General features: G+C 47.0%; 1 protein-coding gene across 14 annotated transcripts in view; it reads right to left on the bottom strand.

Annotated features, from left to right (window-relative positions):
* KIF1B (kinesin family member 1B) overlaps positions 1–16,463 on the bottom strand; it is a 1,289,105-nt gene that overhangs the window by 91,523 nt on the left and 1,181,119 nt on the right. For all 14 annotated transcript variants that reach the window (XM_069241187.1, XM_069241189.1, XM_069241193.1 and 11 more), the window contains one exon: positions 7,214–7,335. In XM_069241187.1, coding sequence (XP_069097288.1) covers positions 7,214–7,335 — 122 coding nt within the window. The remainder of the gene's footprint in view (positions 1–7,213; positions 7,336–16,463) is intronic.

Here is a 16,463-nt window from a genome sequence, read left to right as displayed (position 1 = left end):
AGGGCACATTTGGTGCCCTCTGTGCATAAACCAGTCCACACTGGTTCAGGGACTCCCAGTTCCTGCTCTGGCGTAAAACTGGACAATGGAAAGTGGAGTGACCACTCCCCTGTCCATCACCGCCCGGGGTGGTGCTCAGAGCCCCTCCAGAGGGTCCCTAGGTTCTGCCGTCTTGATTCCAAGGTTGGCAGGGAACTCTGGGAACATCTGAGTGGCCAGGCCACAAGTTACCCGTTTAGGTGACCAAGCCCCCTTTTTGGGCTACATAGAGTCTCCCTCTGGGGTGGGTCCTCTGATTCGGCTTGCAAAACTCCAGCAGGACTCCTCTGCAACCTCCACTTCATCTTCTGACTACTGGAACTGCATCTGGACCCTCCAGGAACCAACGTCACTGTTAACTTGGAAGAAGACTCTCCTGCAACTTTGTTTCTCCGGCTCCTGCCAGCTTTGAAACATTTCCCTGGCCATGCATCCTGAGAAGACTGCAATCCTTCAGCCTGCACAAGAAGAAGAAGGAATCTCCCTTGGGGTGAAGGCCTCACTCTGCTGCATCTGCAGGGACCTGGCTGCAACAACGACTGGCTACGTGGGTCTCCCCTCATCCTGAGAGTTGCGGATCCTGCATCACAGGTGGTGATCTGGAGTGGTCCCCTCAGTCCTCTCTACCACCTAACGCACTGTGGTGGTGGTAAGTCATTTCCACTCCAAGCAAGACAGTACCCCCTTGCACGGTGTCCTTTGCAGCTGCCAAGGCTTGTTTGCTTCACCTCCAAGGTGAACTTCAGTCGACATGTAGCTCCAGCCCCCAGCACTCCCTCCTGCATCGCCTGGGCCTCTGTGTGGTCGTCCTGTGACGTGGGAACATCTTCTGTGGTGCTGCGTGGGCTGCTTCAGCGACTTCTGTGTCTCTGTCCTGTGGGTGCTGCCTCTGCTCCTGTGGGCCTTCTGCTATGCAGACGGTCCCCTGTGACTCCCCCTCCTGGGTAGAGTCCTCCTGGAGCTTGCTGGTCCCCAGCATCATCCCTTTGGCTCCAACTGCAAGTTTCCCTTTGCCAAGGCTTGTTGGTGGAAATCCTTCACCGATACCCATCTGCAATCCAGCATGGGACACCTTTTGCGCTCATCAGGAACTATTCTCCAGCTTCTGGGCTGCAGTGCTAAACTGTCTTACTTCTTTGTCGACTTAGTTACCCTCTCTTAACACGTCTCCCTCTTCGGTAATCCACCGCTGGTTTCTTGCAGCCTGTTTTGGGTGTCTTATTTTTCTCCTTTTCTTCCTTCGGTGTTGTTTTGGGGAAATCCAGTGTTTTATTCCTGCAATCCTGGACACTGGGGGATACTGTATTATTTACCTGTGTGGTTTCTTAGTACTCCAAGCTACCCTCTACACGATTCACTTACCTAGGTGGGGGCCCTGTGTTCGCATTTCTCTTTCTTAGCATATGGTTTGGGCTTGCCCTAGGGCCAATATCGCTTTTTGCTATTTTACACTGTTCTCTAACCATGGCTTGAAACAGGTCTTCGGGGACATCTCGGCGCACAAAAAAGTTTGACAAAAGGGTCAAAATCGGTCAGAAAGAGACCAGGGTAGTTTGCTCCAGATGAGCTGCGGAAAGAAAAGAACTGACGTCAATGCACTGAGGCGGCTTCATTGTACTACTCCTGACATCATCATGGCGACTAGGACACCAAACACGCCTGCGGAGTCGACTGACGCCACCTACCGACACGCAAGGGCATTTGTCGTATTTCTGCTGTGTTTCTCCGATTAGATAAGACAATCCATGATCATACATGTCTCTTGTTATGTGACTGTTCTGAATACAGGATTACGACATTACAGCCTTGATAAAGTCCATGAGATGAAACACGTGTCTGCTGCAGTTTTGTGAAGAATGGCTCAACGCACACATTGACATTTGGGACTAAACCTTCACTTCTTGTCAAGGATCAAAGCTGTCTGACTGGAATTTACTTTACTTGTAAACAGTGTGCTGGGGGCTCTTTCTTTGTTTAGAAAAGTATAGATGTCTGACAAGATTTTCTTATTTGTCTTACATGTGAGGAGCCATCTCTCAAAAGGGGTGAGTGGATGACTGACGTGAGGTCTGATGTGGGGTTGTGTGACCCAGAGACTAAGTGCTAGGTACCACCAGTGTGCAGTGGAGGGGAGAGCGAATTCCGAATGGAGTTGAGTGAAATTCAGTAGACATTTAAACTCCAAAATATCACCTATTATTTTACACCTGACTGCTTGCCATTGTACAAAAGATGTGATGTGTAAGGCAGGGGGGGAATTCAGGGTTCCCAAGAATCTGTGTTTGTGGGAAAATGTGAGAAGACAGCTGCTTTGAAAGGTATACCCTGTCCCAGGCTCCTACTGTAGAACTAGAGAAATATAGACCCCTCAAGGTCTGTGAATTTTAGGCACCCATGGCACCTTCCAAATGTGAATCCCCACAATCGCTTGGTTGATAAAGCACCAGTGTTTCTCTGTCTGGCCTAGCCCATTCCAACATGTATCAAAGTTGTGCTTCCTGGTAGTAATGAAGCAGGTTGGGGATACTCAATCCACCCTCCCTGCGGGGCCAATAAGCCTGGTTCTTTGCCATTCGAGGTCTCTTGCCATCCTAGATACAGTTTTCTATCAACTGCTGCAGTTTCTCTAGAATGCGGGCAGAGGTTGAAGAGGTAGAGTTTTCATCACGTTAAGTATTTAAGGCAAGAGTGTCATTTTTATAGCCGCTATTCTCCCCATCCAGGATTGCAGATCTGTGCGAGTGGTAAAAAGGAGCACTCCATAGTTACGCTCTGTGGTTTCCTCCAGTGTGTGATGTATCTGCAGGTCTAGATAGGGAACCCCGTGCGCAGCTCAAGTGAAGGGGAAGAGGCGGCTAAGTTGGTGTTGATCTGCAGGCAGAACCGTGATGTGCAGTATTTGTGTCTCCTGAAGGTTGACTTTAAATCCAGAGATCCTGCCAAATGTCTCTAACTCTGATAGGTGTGGAAGGAAGGCGAGAGGATGAGTGAGTGACACCATGACATCAACCGTAAACATAGCCAGTTTATGGACTCTGACTCCCATGGGGATGCCTGCTATCAGAGGGTTGCCTCGCATCTTCTCCGCCAATGGATCCATGTATAAGGCAATGAGAAGTGGAGATAGGGGGCAGCCTTTTTTGGTGCCACATCCTTGCAGTTTTTAAATGTAAGGTGTAGGAAGTTGGCTCTGTATATACTATCTCAAAGTTAGAGATAGTGTGCACAGAGTCAAGGGGTTCCCCTTAGAGGTTGACAGTGGCAAAATTAGATAATACTAATGCTCAATTTTGTGGTAGTGTGGTTGAGCAGTAGGCTTATCAGATGGTATTGTTGAGCACTTGTTGTACACACACAGGCAATAAATGAGGAACACACACTCAAAGACTTAACTCCAGGCCAATAGTTTTTATATAGAAAAATATATTTTCTTAATTTATTTTAGAACCACAAGAATCAGGATTTGAGGTAAGTATATAAAATGCTAGGTACTTCACACAGGTAAGTATAGAACTTTGATTCAAAGTAGTAGTATACACAGTTTTAGTCAAAATGGCAATAAGCTATTTTAAAAGTGGACACTGCCAAAATCAACAGACCCTGGGGGAGGTAAGTTTGGCTAAGTTTCTCAGGTAAATAAAGCACTTACACAGTCAGTCTCCTGGGCATAGGCAGCCCACCGTTGGGGTTCAAGACAAACCCCAAAGTTACCGCACCAGCAACACAGGGCCGGTCAGGTGCAGAGGTCGAAGGAGGGCCCAAAACACATAGGCGCCTATGAAGAACAGGGGTGCTCCGGTTCCAGTCTGCTAGCAGGTAAGTACCTGCGTACTCGGGGGAGCAGACCCGGGGTTTTTTGTAGAGCACTGGGGAGGACACAAACAGACACACAAAACACACCCTCAGCGGCACCGGGGCGGCCAGGAGCAGTGTGGAAAGTAGGCGTCGGGTTTTCTATAGAAAGCAATGGAGGGACCTGGGGGTAACTAAGGCGATGCAGGCAGGGCACAGGGGGGTTCTCAGGCCAGCCACCAACTGGGCTAGGAAGAGGGCCGCCTGCTGGTCACTCCTGCGCTGGAAGGTGGTTCCTCTCGGTCCTGGGGGCTGCGGGTGCAGTGCTTGGTCCAGGTGTCGGGTTTCTTGTTACCAGGCAGTCGCGGTCAGGGGGAGCCTCTGGATCCTCTCTGCAGGCGTCGCTGTAGGGGTGCAGGGGGGTCGACTAAGGGTATTCACGTTGTCATAGTATCCTGGGAGTCCTCTCTGCGGTGTTAGTTCTCCTGAACTCAAGCCGGGGCGTCGGGTGCAGTGCGAGGAGTCTCACGCTTCAAGCGGGAAGAGAGAGTTCTTTAAGAGTTGCTTTAAAGTTGCAAAGTTGTTGCAGTTTTTGAACAGTGCAGCTGTTCTCAGGAGTTTCTTGGTCCTTCGGGTTAAGGGCAGTCCTCTGAGTCCTCAGAGGTCGCTGGTCACTGTCGGATGCGTCGCTGTGCAGGTTCTTTGAGTCTGGAGACAGGCCGGCAGGGCTGAGGCCAAGTCAGTTGTTGTCCCGTCGTCTCTGCTGGGCTTTCAGGTCAGCAGTACTTCTTGTTGTTGTAGGTTGCGGGAATCTGATTTCCTGGGTTCAGGGTCGCCCGCAAATACTGAATTTAGGGGGGGGGGGAGGGTTTAGGTCTGGGGGGCAGGAGCCAATGGCTACTGTCCAGAGAGTGGCTACACCCTCTAGGTGCCTCCTCCCTGAGGGGAGGCCGGCACATCCCTATTCCTATTGGGTGAATCCTCCAATCTCAAGATAGAGGATATCTAAAGGCAGGGGTCACCTCAACTCAGGGCACCTTAGGGGCTGTCCTGACTGGTGGGTGACTCCTCGTTGTTTTCCTCATTATCTCATCCAGCCTTGAGGCCAAAAGTGGGGGCAGTGGCCGGAGGGGCGGGCATCTCCACTAGCATCATTGCCGCCAAAAGTGGGGGCAGTGGCCGGAGGGGCGGGCATCTCCACTAGCTGGGATGCCTTGGGGGGCTGTAACAAAAGGCATGAGCCTTTGAGGCTCACCACCCAGTACAGGCTTTGTTCCTGGCCACAGAGTGACAAAGGCACTCTCCCCATTTGGCCAGAAACTCGTCTGGTTGTGGCAGGCTGGCAGAAACTGGTCAGCCTAGCACTAGGAGTTGGACTGGTATTCAGGGGTCATCTCTAAGATGCACTCTGGGTATATTTTACAATAAGTCCCACACTGGCATCAGTGTGCATTTATTGTACTGAGAAGTTTGATACCAAACTTCCCAGATTTCAGTGTAGCCTTTATGGAACTGTGGAGTTCGTGTTTGACAATCTCCCAGACCATTTACTCTTTATGTCTACCCTGCGCTTACAATGTCTAAGGTTTTGCTTAGACACTGTAGGGGCATAGTGCTTATGCACTTATGCCCTCACCTGTGGTATATTGCACCCTGCCTTAGGGCTGTAAGGCCTGCTAGAGGGGTGACTTACCTATGCCACAGGCAGTGAGAGGTGGGCATGGGACTCTGAGAGGAGTGTCATGTCGACTTAGTCATTTTCTCCCCACCAGCACACACAAGCTGTGAGGCAGTGTGCATGTGCTGAGTGAGGGGTCCCCAGGGTGGCATAAGACATGCTGCAGCCCTTAGATACTTTTCCTGGCCACAGGGGCCTTGGTACCAGGAGTACCATTTACAAGGGACTTATCTGTGTGCCAGGGCTGTGCCAATTGTGGGAACAAAGGTACAGTTTAGGGAAGGAACACTGGTGCTGGGGCCTGGTTAGTAGTGTCCCAGCACACTTTCAATCATAACTGGCATCAACAAAAGGCAAAGAGTCAGGAGGTAACCATGCAAAGGAAGGCATTTCCTTATATGAGGTCTGTCATCAAAGTCTTTTAATAATATCAATTTTTCCAAAGCTGCTAACCGCTTTAAGCACTGTCCCTGATTTTGTCACACTTGCAGGTATTATCTTCCTGTTACCTGGCCAGCACACAGTAGTGGTGCATCAGTGATCGCTATACGGGTTGAAGCTGTTGAAAAAGCTGTCTGGTTTCTATGGCATAGACCAACATGTGGGGCACATACTGTGCTGCAAAAAATGGGGAACATGGCTTATTGAAACATCTGAATTTGGGCCAGAATACAAAACACTTAACTGTTTTTCAGCAACAGTTTATTGGATACTCGAATTGGCTATGAAGTGCTGATCAGCTGCTCCTTGGATCTTTTTTCACTTTCTATCATTATGAGAGGGTGTCTGTGTATGTTTTTTGTGCTTACTGTGCAAAACTTCTATTGAATGGCTTCTGGATGTGTCCTTAATTTGAAAGTGGTCCAAGACTCCCACTCCAGAGACACCATCAATAGCTGTTCTTTGCTCTCTTAAACTGCCTCTTACACCTTTCTGTGGGAGATCACTGTGTGTAGGTGTTATGACACCTACTCAGGGACTACAGACAGTATGAACAGGATGGGTACAGACATTTACCTACAAAATATAGAAAGCCTGAAGACTTTGTTGAGAGCATTATCATGAAAAAGACAGGAAATGAAAATGTTCACAAAAATATATAAAATAAAAATAGCTGAGTGAAAACATCTGTTCCTGATCCACCTTCTGTGGAGCTGTGAAAAAATAAGAACTCACATCACCAGCATCAGTGGCATCTTCGATTGACTTTTTAAGTTGCTAATTGAGAAGACTAGCAGATTGGTGGAATGTGCTAAATAGCACCAGAAGCCAGTGAATCAGCTAGAAAACTTTCCTTGTCAAGTCTGAAGCCTGGGGGAAAGGGTTCCCTTTAGGAATCCGCTGGAGAGGGTATCCATTAAGAGCAACTGTTATGTAACAGCAACATTTTCTGATCCCACTCACAATGTGATCTATTAACACTGGAGAGAGCACAAAAGCTAGGTAAAGTAGCAGAAATCACTATTTTTACACAATGATTAGAATGTCTTTTGGATTCGTAAATGAGTAGTGATAAATGGTAGCATATTTCAGCACAATGTAACATACTGGGAAAAGAATAAAACTATCAGATTGTTTTAGCAGCCCTTTCTGCCAGTGACGTAGGACTGTTGCCTTGCGCTGGATTAGAATCAGTGGTCTAGAAGTGAAGGCTCTCTGGCCTGTATCAATACCTTTAAGCTATGCTGGCTCTACAAGACTTACTTCTGATCGATAGAGCTGCACCTGGAGTCAGCCAAGGATGGACATGTGGAAGAGGGTGTTAGTGTTGCACTGCTGAAACTGGACAAAGATGGATCCCTTCCCATTGGGGAAATATCTGAAAGCTGATAGAAACAAAAACACAATTAGTTAGCAATCACATTTCTAAAAAACATGAAAAAAACTAGTGAAAGACTAAAGGGATGCTCTTAAATTCGTCTGTATGAATTCTGGGCACTTTACACATACCTAGGTTAATATACAGTTTTCCCAGTTGCCCCACCATATGACACACCAGCTCATGATAGTTTCTCCTCTCTCATGCACATGTAACGCCCACAGATATGACTCCGCGAAGCAATGATATAAAACTTTAAGAAAATGCCAGAGCTCTCTAAGAGCTAGATTACGGACTCTAAAGACAAAACTGTTTGTTGCATCCAGGCTCATATCTGCACTGCAGAATACAGACAGAAGATTTATGTTATCTTTATGATGAATTCTGGAATGCTAGTCCTGAAGCTTCCTCATATAGAGCTTGCTTCTCAAACATCGAACTTTATGTAGGTATTCCTATACAATTCTCCAGTGCAGATATGCACCCTTGCAGTTCCTTTTCTTTAATAAAAAAAGATCCCACTGATTTGATGGCTTAGACTGAAAGCAGAAGCAGAGGCATAGGCAGAAGTGTGTTGGCAACAGGAGAGAGCTAATGGACTCAGAAAAATAATGTCACCATAAAGTAAATTTACTCCATTCTTAGGTCCTGGGTTTCTTCTATCTCCAAGCCTGAATGCCAAGGAAAAGATCCCACCTCAAGAGAAAAGAAAGGGTGTGTTGCCTCTACCACATAAAGCTTACAACATCATGAAAACCTGGCAATGCCCAGAAACCTTTTTTGAGCTACCGTCCTCTTAACATTAGTGAACTTTTTAGGGGGCAATGGGAAAAGATTGTAAAAAAAAACTTGGTGGAAGACTGCAAGCCGATAAGCCCTGTCTGCACACCTTCAAGAGGGAGAGGTTTGGTATTTTGGTACTCTTGGTTAACCCTCTACTTCCATGGGAACCAGTCAGCCCTTTTGTGGCAGAGGAAATGGCCGGGGAGCTCCCTCCATGGATAAAGCCGACAACAAACCAACAACCCTCTACATCCCCCCCAATCCCACCAGCACCACCATTACAGAGTCATGACTATCCCGAAAAGTAGGAGGGACAATTCAACACTTTTTTGAGAAGTGGTAATTGGATTTCTCAGATTCTTGGGTCTTTCAGGTAGTTTGAGGATACCAGATTGGTTCTCTGACAAACAGAGAAGATTTCTTCATCTCAACACCCACTCCTCGATGCCCAGTCAAGCTTCAATGCCTAAAGAAAGACGTAAAGTATTTACTAAAGATGGGGTTTACTACCCCTGTTCCAGCTCACAAAAAGGGATTGGGCTGTTATGTCTTGATGTTTTTGGTTCAAAATGCATTGAGGGATTTTCATCCTGTCTTTACTCACAAATGGGTAAACCAGTATATTGTGTATCAAAAGTTCAAAATGGTAACTTTCCAGTCCACTCTTTTGTTGGTGGCTCCAACCTCTCTGGATCTCCAGGATGCCTATCTTTATGTACGGATTCATGGTAGTCCCAATAGTTTCTACGATTCAGTGTCGTTGGAGATGACTTTCAATTTTGTGACCTTTTTGGGCTGGCATTGGGCTCAAGGTGTGTTGACAAAGACCCTTGCTCCTTTGGCGGTGGTGTCCTTTCATTTTCTAAGGGCCCGGAGACAGTACAACTGGTTTGCAAGATGTTCTCATCCAATGGGATTCTTCTGAACAGAGATAAGTATCATGTCCTTCCTGTCTAGAGGCATGAGTTAATCAGAGCCCTAAACACAACAGATGTGGGAAGAGTATTTCTACCTCCAGTGGCACAGGGGTTAATGAACTGAATGAGGTCCTTCCTCAAGTGCGGAGAGGCTCTGGCTAGACATTGCTTCATAGTCCAGGGGGACATAGCAGCCTTATTATTGTTGGTCCCTGGGCTCTGCTACATCTGTACCACTTACAGAATCACCTTCTTACTCACTGGGATCCAGTTTCGAAAGACTTCAATCTCATGGTTCACAGTGGCTCAACCCTCCAATGTGAACAAGGTGGTTTTATTATCTCTCTCCTTATAAAAAAAGTCACCAAGCATGCAAGTAATTTGGGTTGGAGAGCTAAGCTGAGGGACCATCCAGGTCAGGGGCTATGGTCCACAGAGGATCAAGAAAACTCTTCCAAGAGGAAGAAGTTGTCAGCTGTGCACAGGACTCTCCTAGATTTCTCTCCTTTCCTTCAGAATCAGGGTGTAAAGGTCCAAACAATCAGATCACAAGCTCTTATGCAAACCATATGGGGAGCCAAGAGTTCCTTGGATAGCCTGTCTAGCAGAACTATATGGATCCTGGGCAGAAAAGACAGTGACCTCTCTGGCAGCAATCTATCTCCTGGGGTGGGAGAAGGAGCATTTAAACAGATTAAGCCAGTGTTTCCCGTCCTCAGTCTCCAGAACTCTTTGCAGTGAATGAGATGAGCTCCAATTGGTTCAAAGGACTTCTTTTTGCATTTACTCGCCTTTGCTTACTCAGCAAAGTCATAGCCAAGATCAGGGAAAAATAAGTGGCAGTTCTCCTGCACCCTCACTGGTCTTGCTGTCCGTGTTTTACCCTTTTTTTCAGCTGTCAGTGCAACCTCCTGATATATTTCCAACAACTCCTTCCCCTATGAGAGATCCAGCCCTAGTGTATTCTCTCTGTTGCTTGTCCTTGGGGGTTTGGAGATTAAGAGGCAAACATTAAAGTTGTTGGATATTTTTCCAGATGTGGCTCTGTCTATTCAAAACTCAAGGAAACTCAGTACCTTAAACTTTATGAAAGGTATTGGTGCCATCTTAGAGGTGTGTTACCAAAAATGTTAATGCCTCTTCTTGTGAGGCTTCTCATATTCTCAAATCCTTATGCGATGGGTTTTTCAATTGGACTGGTGGTATCTACATTGTCTAGTCTAAGGCCAACAATTAGAGACTTTCGAGGCTCTTCACTATCCGGATTTGACTTCCTGGCCACTAAACTTTTAAGAAGTTTTTACCTGAAAGTCCATTCTCCGATTCCCTCTAAGGGTTTGACGTTAGTTCTTTAGTCTCTTCTGGGTTCTCATTTCAAGCTTCTAGAACAGTGATAAAGTTTCTGACTTTAAAAGTCTTGTTTTCTAGTGGCTGTTTCCTCAGGTCAGGAAGCAGACTGAGTATAGCTGGGACACTTCTTGCTATTAAAACATTTTTGATGTTCCTTGAGGCCAAGGTGTTTTTTGCAGCCAGATCCCTTGTTTCTTTCCAAAGTTTCCACGTCTTTTAATTTGCCCCAGGACTAAGTGTTGCCTGTGTTTCTTCCATCTCCATTTTCTGAACAGGAAATTATTTTCCATTCGCTAGATGTTCACAAAGCCCTATCCATTTATTTGCAGAAAACAGCTTATTTTTTATAAAGCAGAATTTGTGTTCATTATTTCTAGGATGACGAACAAGGGACATCATCCTTCTACTTACATTCTCAGTAGATGGGGCAGAAGGTATAGTTTCTTACCTGTAACTCCAATTCTCTTGTAGGGGTATTTCCATGATAGTCGTAAGCATTAAAATAGCTTTGCCCGTCTGCGTGGACCCCAGAGCACTTTTTCAAAATATCTTCTTAAGTGTTGATGTTCGCCTTACTTCAGGACTTTAGTGCAAAGTCACTTAAGAATGTCAATATGCAGCCTAAAGGAAACGGCTACAGAGTCCAAAATTCTTCATCTTGTCTGCCTTCAAAAAGGGCTATATACTAAGGCACACGCATTCAAAGCATGAAAGAGTTGAACATTTTTTGCAGAAAAATATCCTTCACAAAACTTTTTGTAATGCAGAATAAGGATGAAGGAATGCAGGGCAGTGAAGCCCATAGGCTGCCATTATAAATTAAGAAAAAAGGGGACTGTCAATTTAAGAACAGACCGACCTCCAGTGTATCCCATCAGGGCTAATGTGAGGCAGTTACCTCAGTTCTTTTTGTAGGCAGCCATCACTGAGGGTTATGGTATACATATTATTTTGTCTACTCCACCGAGGAGGAGGGTGGGTTGCTTATGACTATAATGGAAATACTCCTACAAGAGAGCTGAAGTTACAGGTAAGAAACTGTACTTTCTCTCGTAGGGGATTTCCATGTGTAGTTATAAGCATTGAATAGCATAGCAAGACCATCCCAGAAACAGCTGGCAGTAGACAGAACAATACCGCAATGCGCTATATCGCAAAGAGGTTTCTGAGAGAAGCTTGTCCTGGCATCATAGTCAACACAGTAATGTTTAGTGAACGTGTGGACAGACTTCCATGTCGCAGCCCTGCAGATATCTGCCAGTTGAACATTCCTCGACAAGGCAGTCGTGGCAGACTTGCCTCTGGTAGAATGCCCTTTTCGTCTGCCAGCTAGGGTTTTGTTAGCTAGTTGGTAGCAATAAAGAATACAAGAGACAATCCACAGAGAGATAGATTGTTTAGAGGTGGCCAGGCCAGTACAAACCGGTCCATAATTAATAAATAAGAGTTGTGACTTTCTAAAAGATTTGGTTTTATCCAAATAGAATTTTAAAACTCTCTTTACATCTAGAGAGTGGAGTGCCCTCTCAGCTAGAGTGGATGGGTTGTGAAAGAAAGTCGGCAAGGAAATCGTCTGGTTGACATGAAAGTCAGAAACAACTTTGGGTAAGAACTTAGGATACGTTCTCATTACTACTTTGGAGAAGTGGAACACTGTGTAGTGCTCATGAGCACAGAGAGCCCGAACCTCGGTCACCCCGCATGTTGATGTCACTGCCAGAAGGAAAGCCGTTTTCCAAGTAAGGTGTTGGAGAGAAGCTTTGTGCATGGGCTCAAATGGATGATGCGTGAGGCATGAAAAAAACACGTTCAGCTCCCATGGTGGAGAAGGACGCCTAAGTGGTGGAAAAACTTTCTTCAGTCCCTCTAGGAAATCTTTTATGACTGGCAGCTTAAAGAAAGAGGTTTGTGAAGGACCTTTTCTGTATGCAGTCTGAGCTGCCAGATGGACTTTAATAGAAGAGAAATAGAGACCAGATTTTGCTAAGTGTAACAAACATGGTAGGATGACATCCTCCTGGCAAGATGTAGGGTCTATCTTCTTGGAGGAACACCAGAAGCAAAATCTCTTCCATTTGGAGGCATATGCAACTCGGGTGGAAAGCCGTTTGCCTCTTTTAGAATTTCCATACAGTCCTGTGGAAAATGCAAGTGCCCATACTGTACTAGCTCAGGAACCATGCTGCCAAACTCAAGGAGGAGAGGTTGGGGTGCCTCATCTGACCTCCGAATTTCATCAGGAGGCCTGTCCTGCATAGAAGCCTGAGATGTGGTCAGAGCAACCGGTGAATGAGGTCCGGGAACCACCACTGTCTCTGCCATTCTGGTGCAATGAGGATCATTCTGGCTGAGGACACAGAGTTTGATTAGGACTGCTGGGATCAGGGGAATTGGTGGAAAGGCGTATAGAAATTTGTTGGACCAGTCGAACCACGGAGCATTCCCCAACGATTCTGGATGGTAAAATCTGGCGGCGAAGCAGCAGCATTTTCTGTTGTCCGCTGTGGCAAAAAGGTCAATAGAAGGTGTGCCCCACAAACAGAATATGGGCCTGATTACAGCTTTGCCTGAGGGGGTTAATCCGTCACAAATGTGACGGATATCCCACCCGCCGTATTACGAGTCCATTATATCCTATGGAACTTGTAATACCGTGGGTGGGATATTAACCCCCTCCGCCAAAGTTGTAATCAGGCCCTATATCTTGAACTATGTCTTTGTTCAGTACCCACTCATGGTTTTCGTCTATAACCCTGCTGAGGGCATCCGCTTGTACACATTCTGAACGCCTGGAAGGTGAGTTGCTATTATCTTTCCATTCCTGGCCAGGAGCCAGTGCCAACTCTTCTGGGCCTCTTGAGACAAGACTCTGGATTTGGTTCACCCTCCCCCTGCTTGTTCAGGTAATACATGGTGGTTGTATTGTCCGTCTGGAATAGCAGGGTGTCGGTTCTGAAGGAAGGGAGAAAAGCTTTGAGAGATGGGTGAACCGCACGTAGCTCGAGGAGACTGATGAGGTAAGACTCTCCCTCGGAGACCAGAGGCCTGGTATCTGTAGGTCATCCACATGAGCTTCCCACCCGAGGAGAGAAGCATCTTTCATGATGGTGTGCCACGGAGCATGTGGACGAAAGGGCATTCCTTGTTGCAGATTGGTTGGAGAGCACCATCAACTGAGGGATTTGTTTGCATGGGTGGATAGAACGATTCTGTCTTCCCAGTTTCCCTTCAGTTGGTTCCATTGGTCCTCCAGCCACTCCTAGAGCCTAGAAGTGAGGAAACTGTGTGCAGATGTTGGGCGACGGATAGTCTTGCGCACGTAGCACTTCTGTAATATTGATAAACATTGTTCCTCCGAAGGATACACTTTTCCCTGCAGCATGCCTATGGTAGGTCTTAAGTAGTGCAGTCTCTGGACAGGTGTTGTCGTGGACTTGGGAAAGTTGACATGGAGTCCTAGGTGATAAAGAAGATTGAATGTCCATTTGAAGAGCTGTTGAGCTTCTGGAAAGGTGGGTGTCTTGATAAGCCAGTTGCCCAGATATGGGTAGAAAAATATTCTGTGTTTTCAAAGATGTGCTGCCATGACAGCCATGCACTTGGAAAAAGTTCTTGGTGCCGACTTGAGACCAAATGGAAGGACAGTGTATTGGTAGCATTGTTTCCCCACCAGAAATCGTAGGAACTTCCAAAGTTTTTTCGCAATGGGGGTATCAAAGTAGGCATCATGTAGGCCGACTGGGAAAAGCCAGGCCACCAGGTGAATCTGGTGATATATTTGGTGTAAGGCCAGCATCCTGAACGTTTCCTTTCTGATCCATTTGTTGGCAACCTTCAGGTCTAAAATGGGTCTGAATTCCTTTTTGTCCAATTTTGGGACGAGAAAGTATCTTGAATAAATGCCTTCCCCCCTCTGGTTGAGGGGAACCGGTTCTATCGCTTTCTTTTCTGGCAATATGGAAACTTCCGGTGGAGCTGGGAAGTGGTTGCCCTTGGCGGAATACTTGGCAGTGGAGTGGAAAATCTGAGACAATACCCATACTGCACAATGTTTTAGACCCAAGAGTCTGTTGTAATTCGTTGCCACTCTGTCAAGTAATTGGTGACGCTTCTCCCCCACCGGAGTGGTTAACGGGCTTGGGGTAAGAAAACCTTCAGGGTTTTGTGGGCGGTTGTGGTCGAGTACCCTGAGTGGGCTGGTGTGCGGCTCGTCCTCTTTGTTGCTTCCGTTGAGGTTGATAGGCTCGTTGGAACTGCTACTGAGATCTATTAGACAGCCACTGAGGGGTTTGAACCCTCTGAGAAGGGAAGTGGCGCTTGAAGAGACAGAACGATCTTCGGTCGCGGTCGTTAGATTTCTCAAGACCTACCGCTTTCAAAGTGTCCAGTTCTGAATTCATCCTTGCCATTTCCATGTCAACATGAAAGCCGAACAGTGTGGGTCCTGAAAATGGCAAGTTCTGAATGCGCTGCTGAGCGTCTGGTTTCAGCGACGTTAGACACAGCCAGGCATGGTTCCTTAAGGATATTCCATGGCAGTATGCATGTGCCAAGAGCAAGGATGAGTCCGCCACTGCGTTAATGATCTGGTTCGAGATCATGGCGCCTTCTTTTACATTTTCTAAAAAATCCTCTTTCTGATCCCTCAGGAGATAGTCTGCGAATTGGAGTATGGAGTCCCACAAGGCCCTATTGTATCTTCCCTAGAGGGCTGTTGCGCTTGCTGCTTTTATGAATGCTGCCGCCAAACTACATACTTTGCAGCCTGCTGAATCCACCTTTCTACTCTTTTTGTCAGGAGGAGAAGTAGCAGACAGAGAAGTGGCGTGAGATTTGCGGGCTGCCAGTATCACCACTGAATCAGGTGGAGGGTCAGAGAGCAGAAACAAAGGGTCCTGTTCCGGAGGACGATACTTTTTCAATAGTTTGGAAGGAGCAGACTTTGTCATAGAGGGTCTAAGGAAGACTTCCATAGCGGGTACTAGAAGACCCGACACCAGAGGAAGTAAAGGTCTTGAGGCCGTACGTTGTTGTAGTGTTTCAAAAATGACTGAAGTAGTTGATGTTGGGACAGCCATAGGAATGTTTAGTTTTGCTGTGCCTCGAACTAGAACTTCCTGAAAGTTGTTAACATCGTCCACTGGTGAAGTACGAGGTTGAGGCGAGTCAGATAGAGTGGGTGAATAGTCTCTGGTAGACGAAGAGGAGTCTCTGTGGTAGCGCTGGAAAGAACGTGACCTTGATATTTGCCACGATCTGTGACGGGAGTGTCTTGATCTCGATGTAGAACGGCCAGATGAATGATGGCTATGATGTGAATGGTGGCGCGATGTAGAGAGCGGTCTATGAGCTGGAGCAGTGCTCGGTATTTGAGGTACAGCGAGAGGTGTAGGTGCCGGGAGCAATGGAGAAGTCAGCAATGGGGTAGCCAGACCTTGAGGTAAAGGACGCGGTGGAAGAGCAGGAGGAGGAGAGGTGGGAGGAAGAAAAGGAGATGAAGGAAGGAAAACCAGCAACAGAGAAATGTCTCTGGAACGCTGTGACTTCGATGAGGAATAAATCCTTCTCCTTTAAGAAGGTTTCTGTGTCCTCGACATCGACCTCTATCTCCATCGTCGACCTCTCGCTCCCCATCATCGATGTACCGACGGCAACCTAGATCTCAACGTCGGACTGTGACGTCTCCTTTGTCTCGACGGCGAGTCCACTGACGCCGACACACTCCTTGACGTTGTGCATCGAACATCCAGAGTCCTTGATGTCCTGCGGTCTATGGCCGTCTTGCGGCCTCTTGATATCGTGCAACAACGCTTGTGCGATGTCGAGCTAGACTTCGACGGCGAACATGTTGGTACCATACCTCCTCTCGACGGTGATCTCCTCGATGTCGTCGGGGACCGCCAGAGTTTTCTCCCATATCCACTGGAGGCTGAGGGAAGAGCTCTGGTGGAAGACTGACCTTCCCCTCGCTCAGAGGTCCCACCGGCTTCTTGCTGGTGTCGCCTCTCTGCTTTCCCTTGAAGGCAAATCTTCTCCCTGTAACGCAGGGTACGCCTGGAAAATGACCTGCAGATATTACATGAGG

Source organism: Pleurodeles waltl, chromosome 6, assembly GCF_031143425.1.
Source record: "Pleurodeles waltl isolate 20211129_DDA chromosome 6, aPleWal1.hap1.20221129, whole genome shotgun sequence".
Classification (NCBI taxonomy): domain Eukaryota; kingdom Metazoa; phylum Chordata; class Amphibia; order Caudata; family Salamandridae; genus Pleurodeles; species Pleurodeles waltl.
The sequence above is the reverse complement of the archived record's forward strand: the minus strand, read 5'-3'. Positions and strand labels throughout refer to the sequence as shown.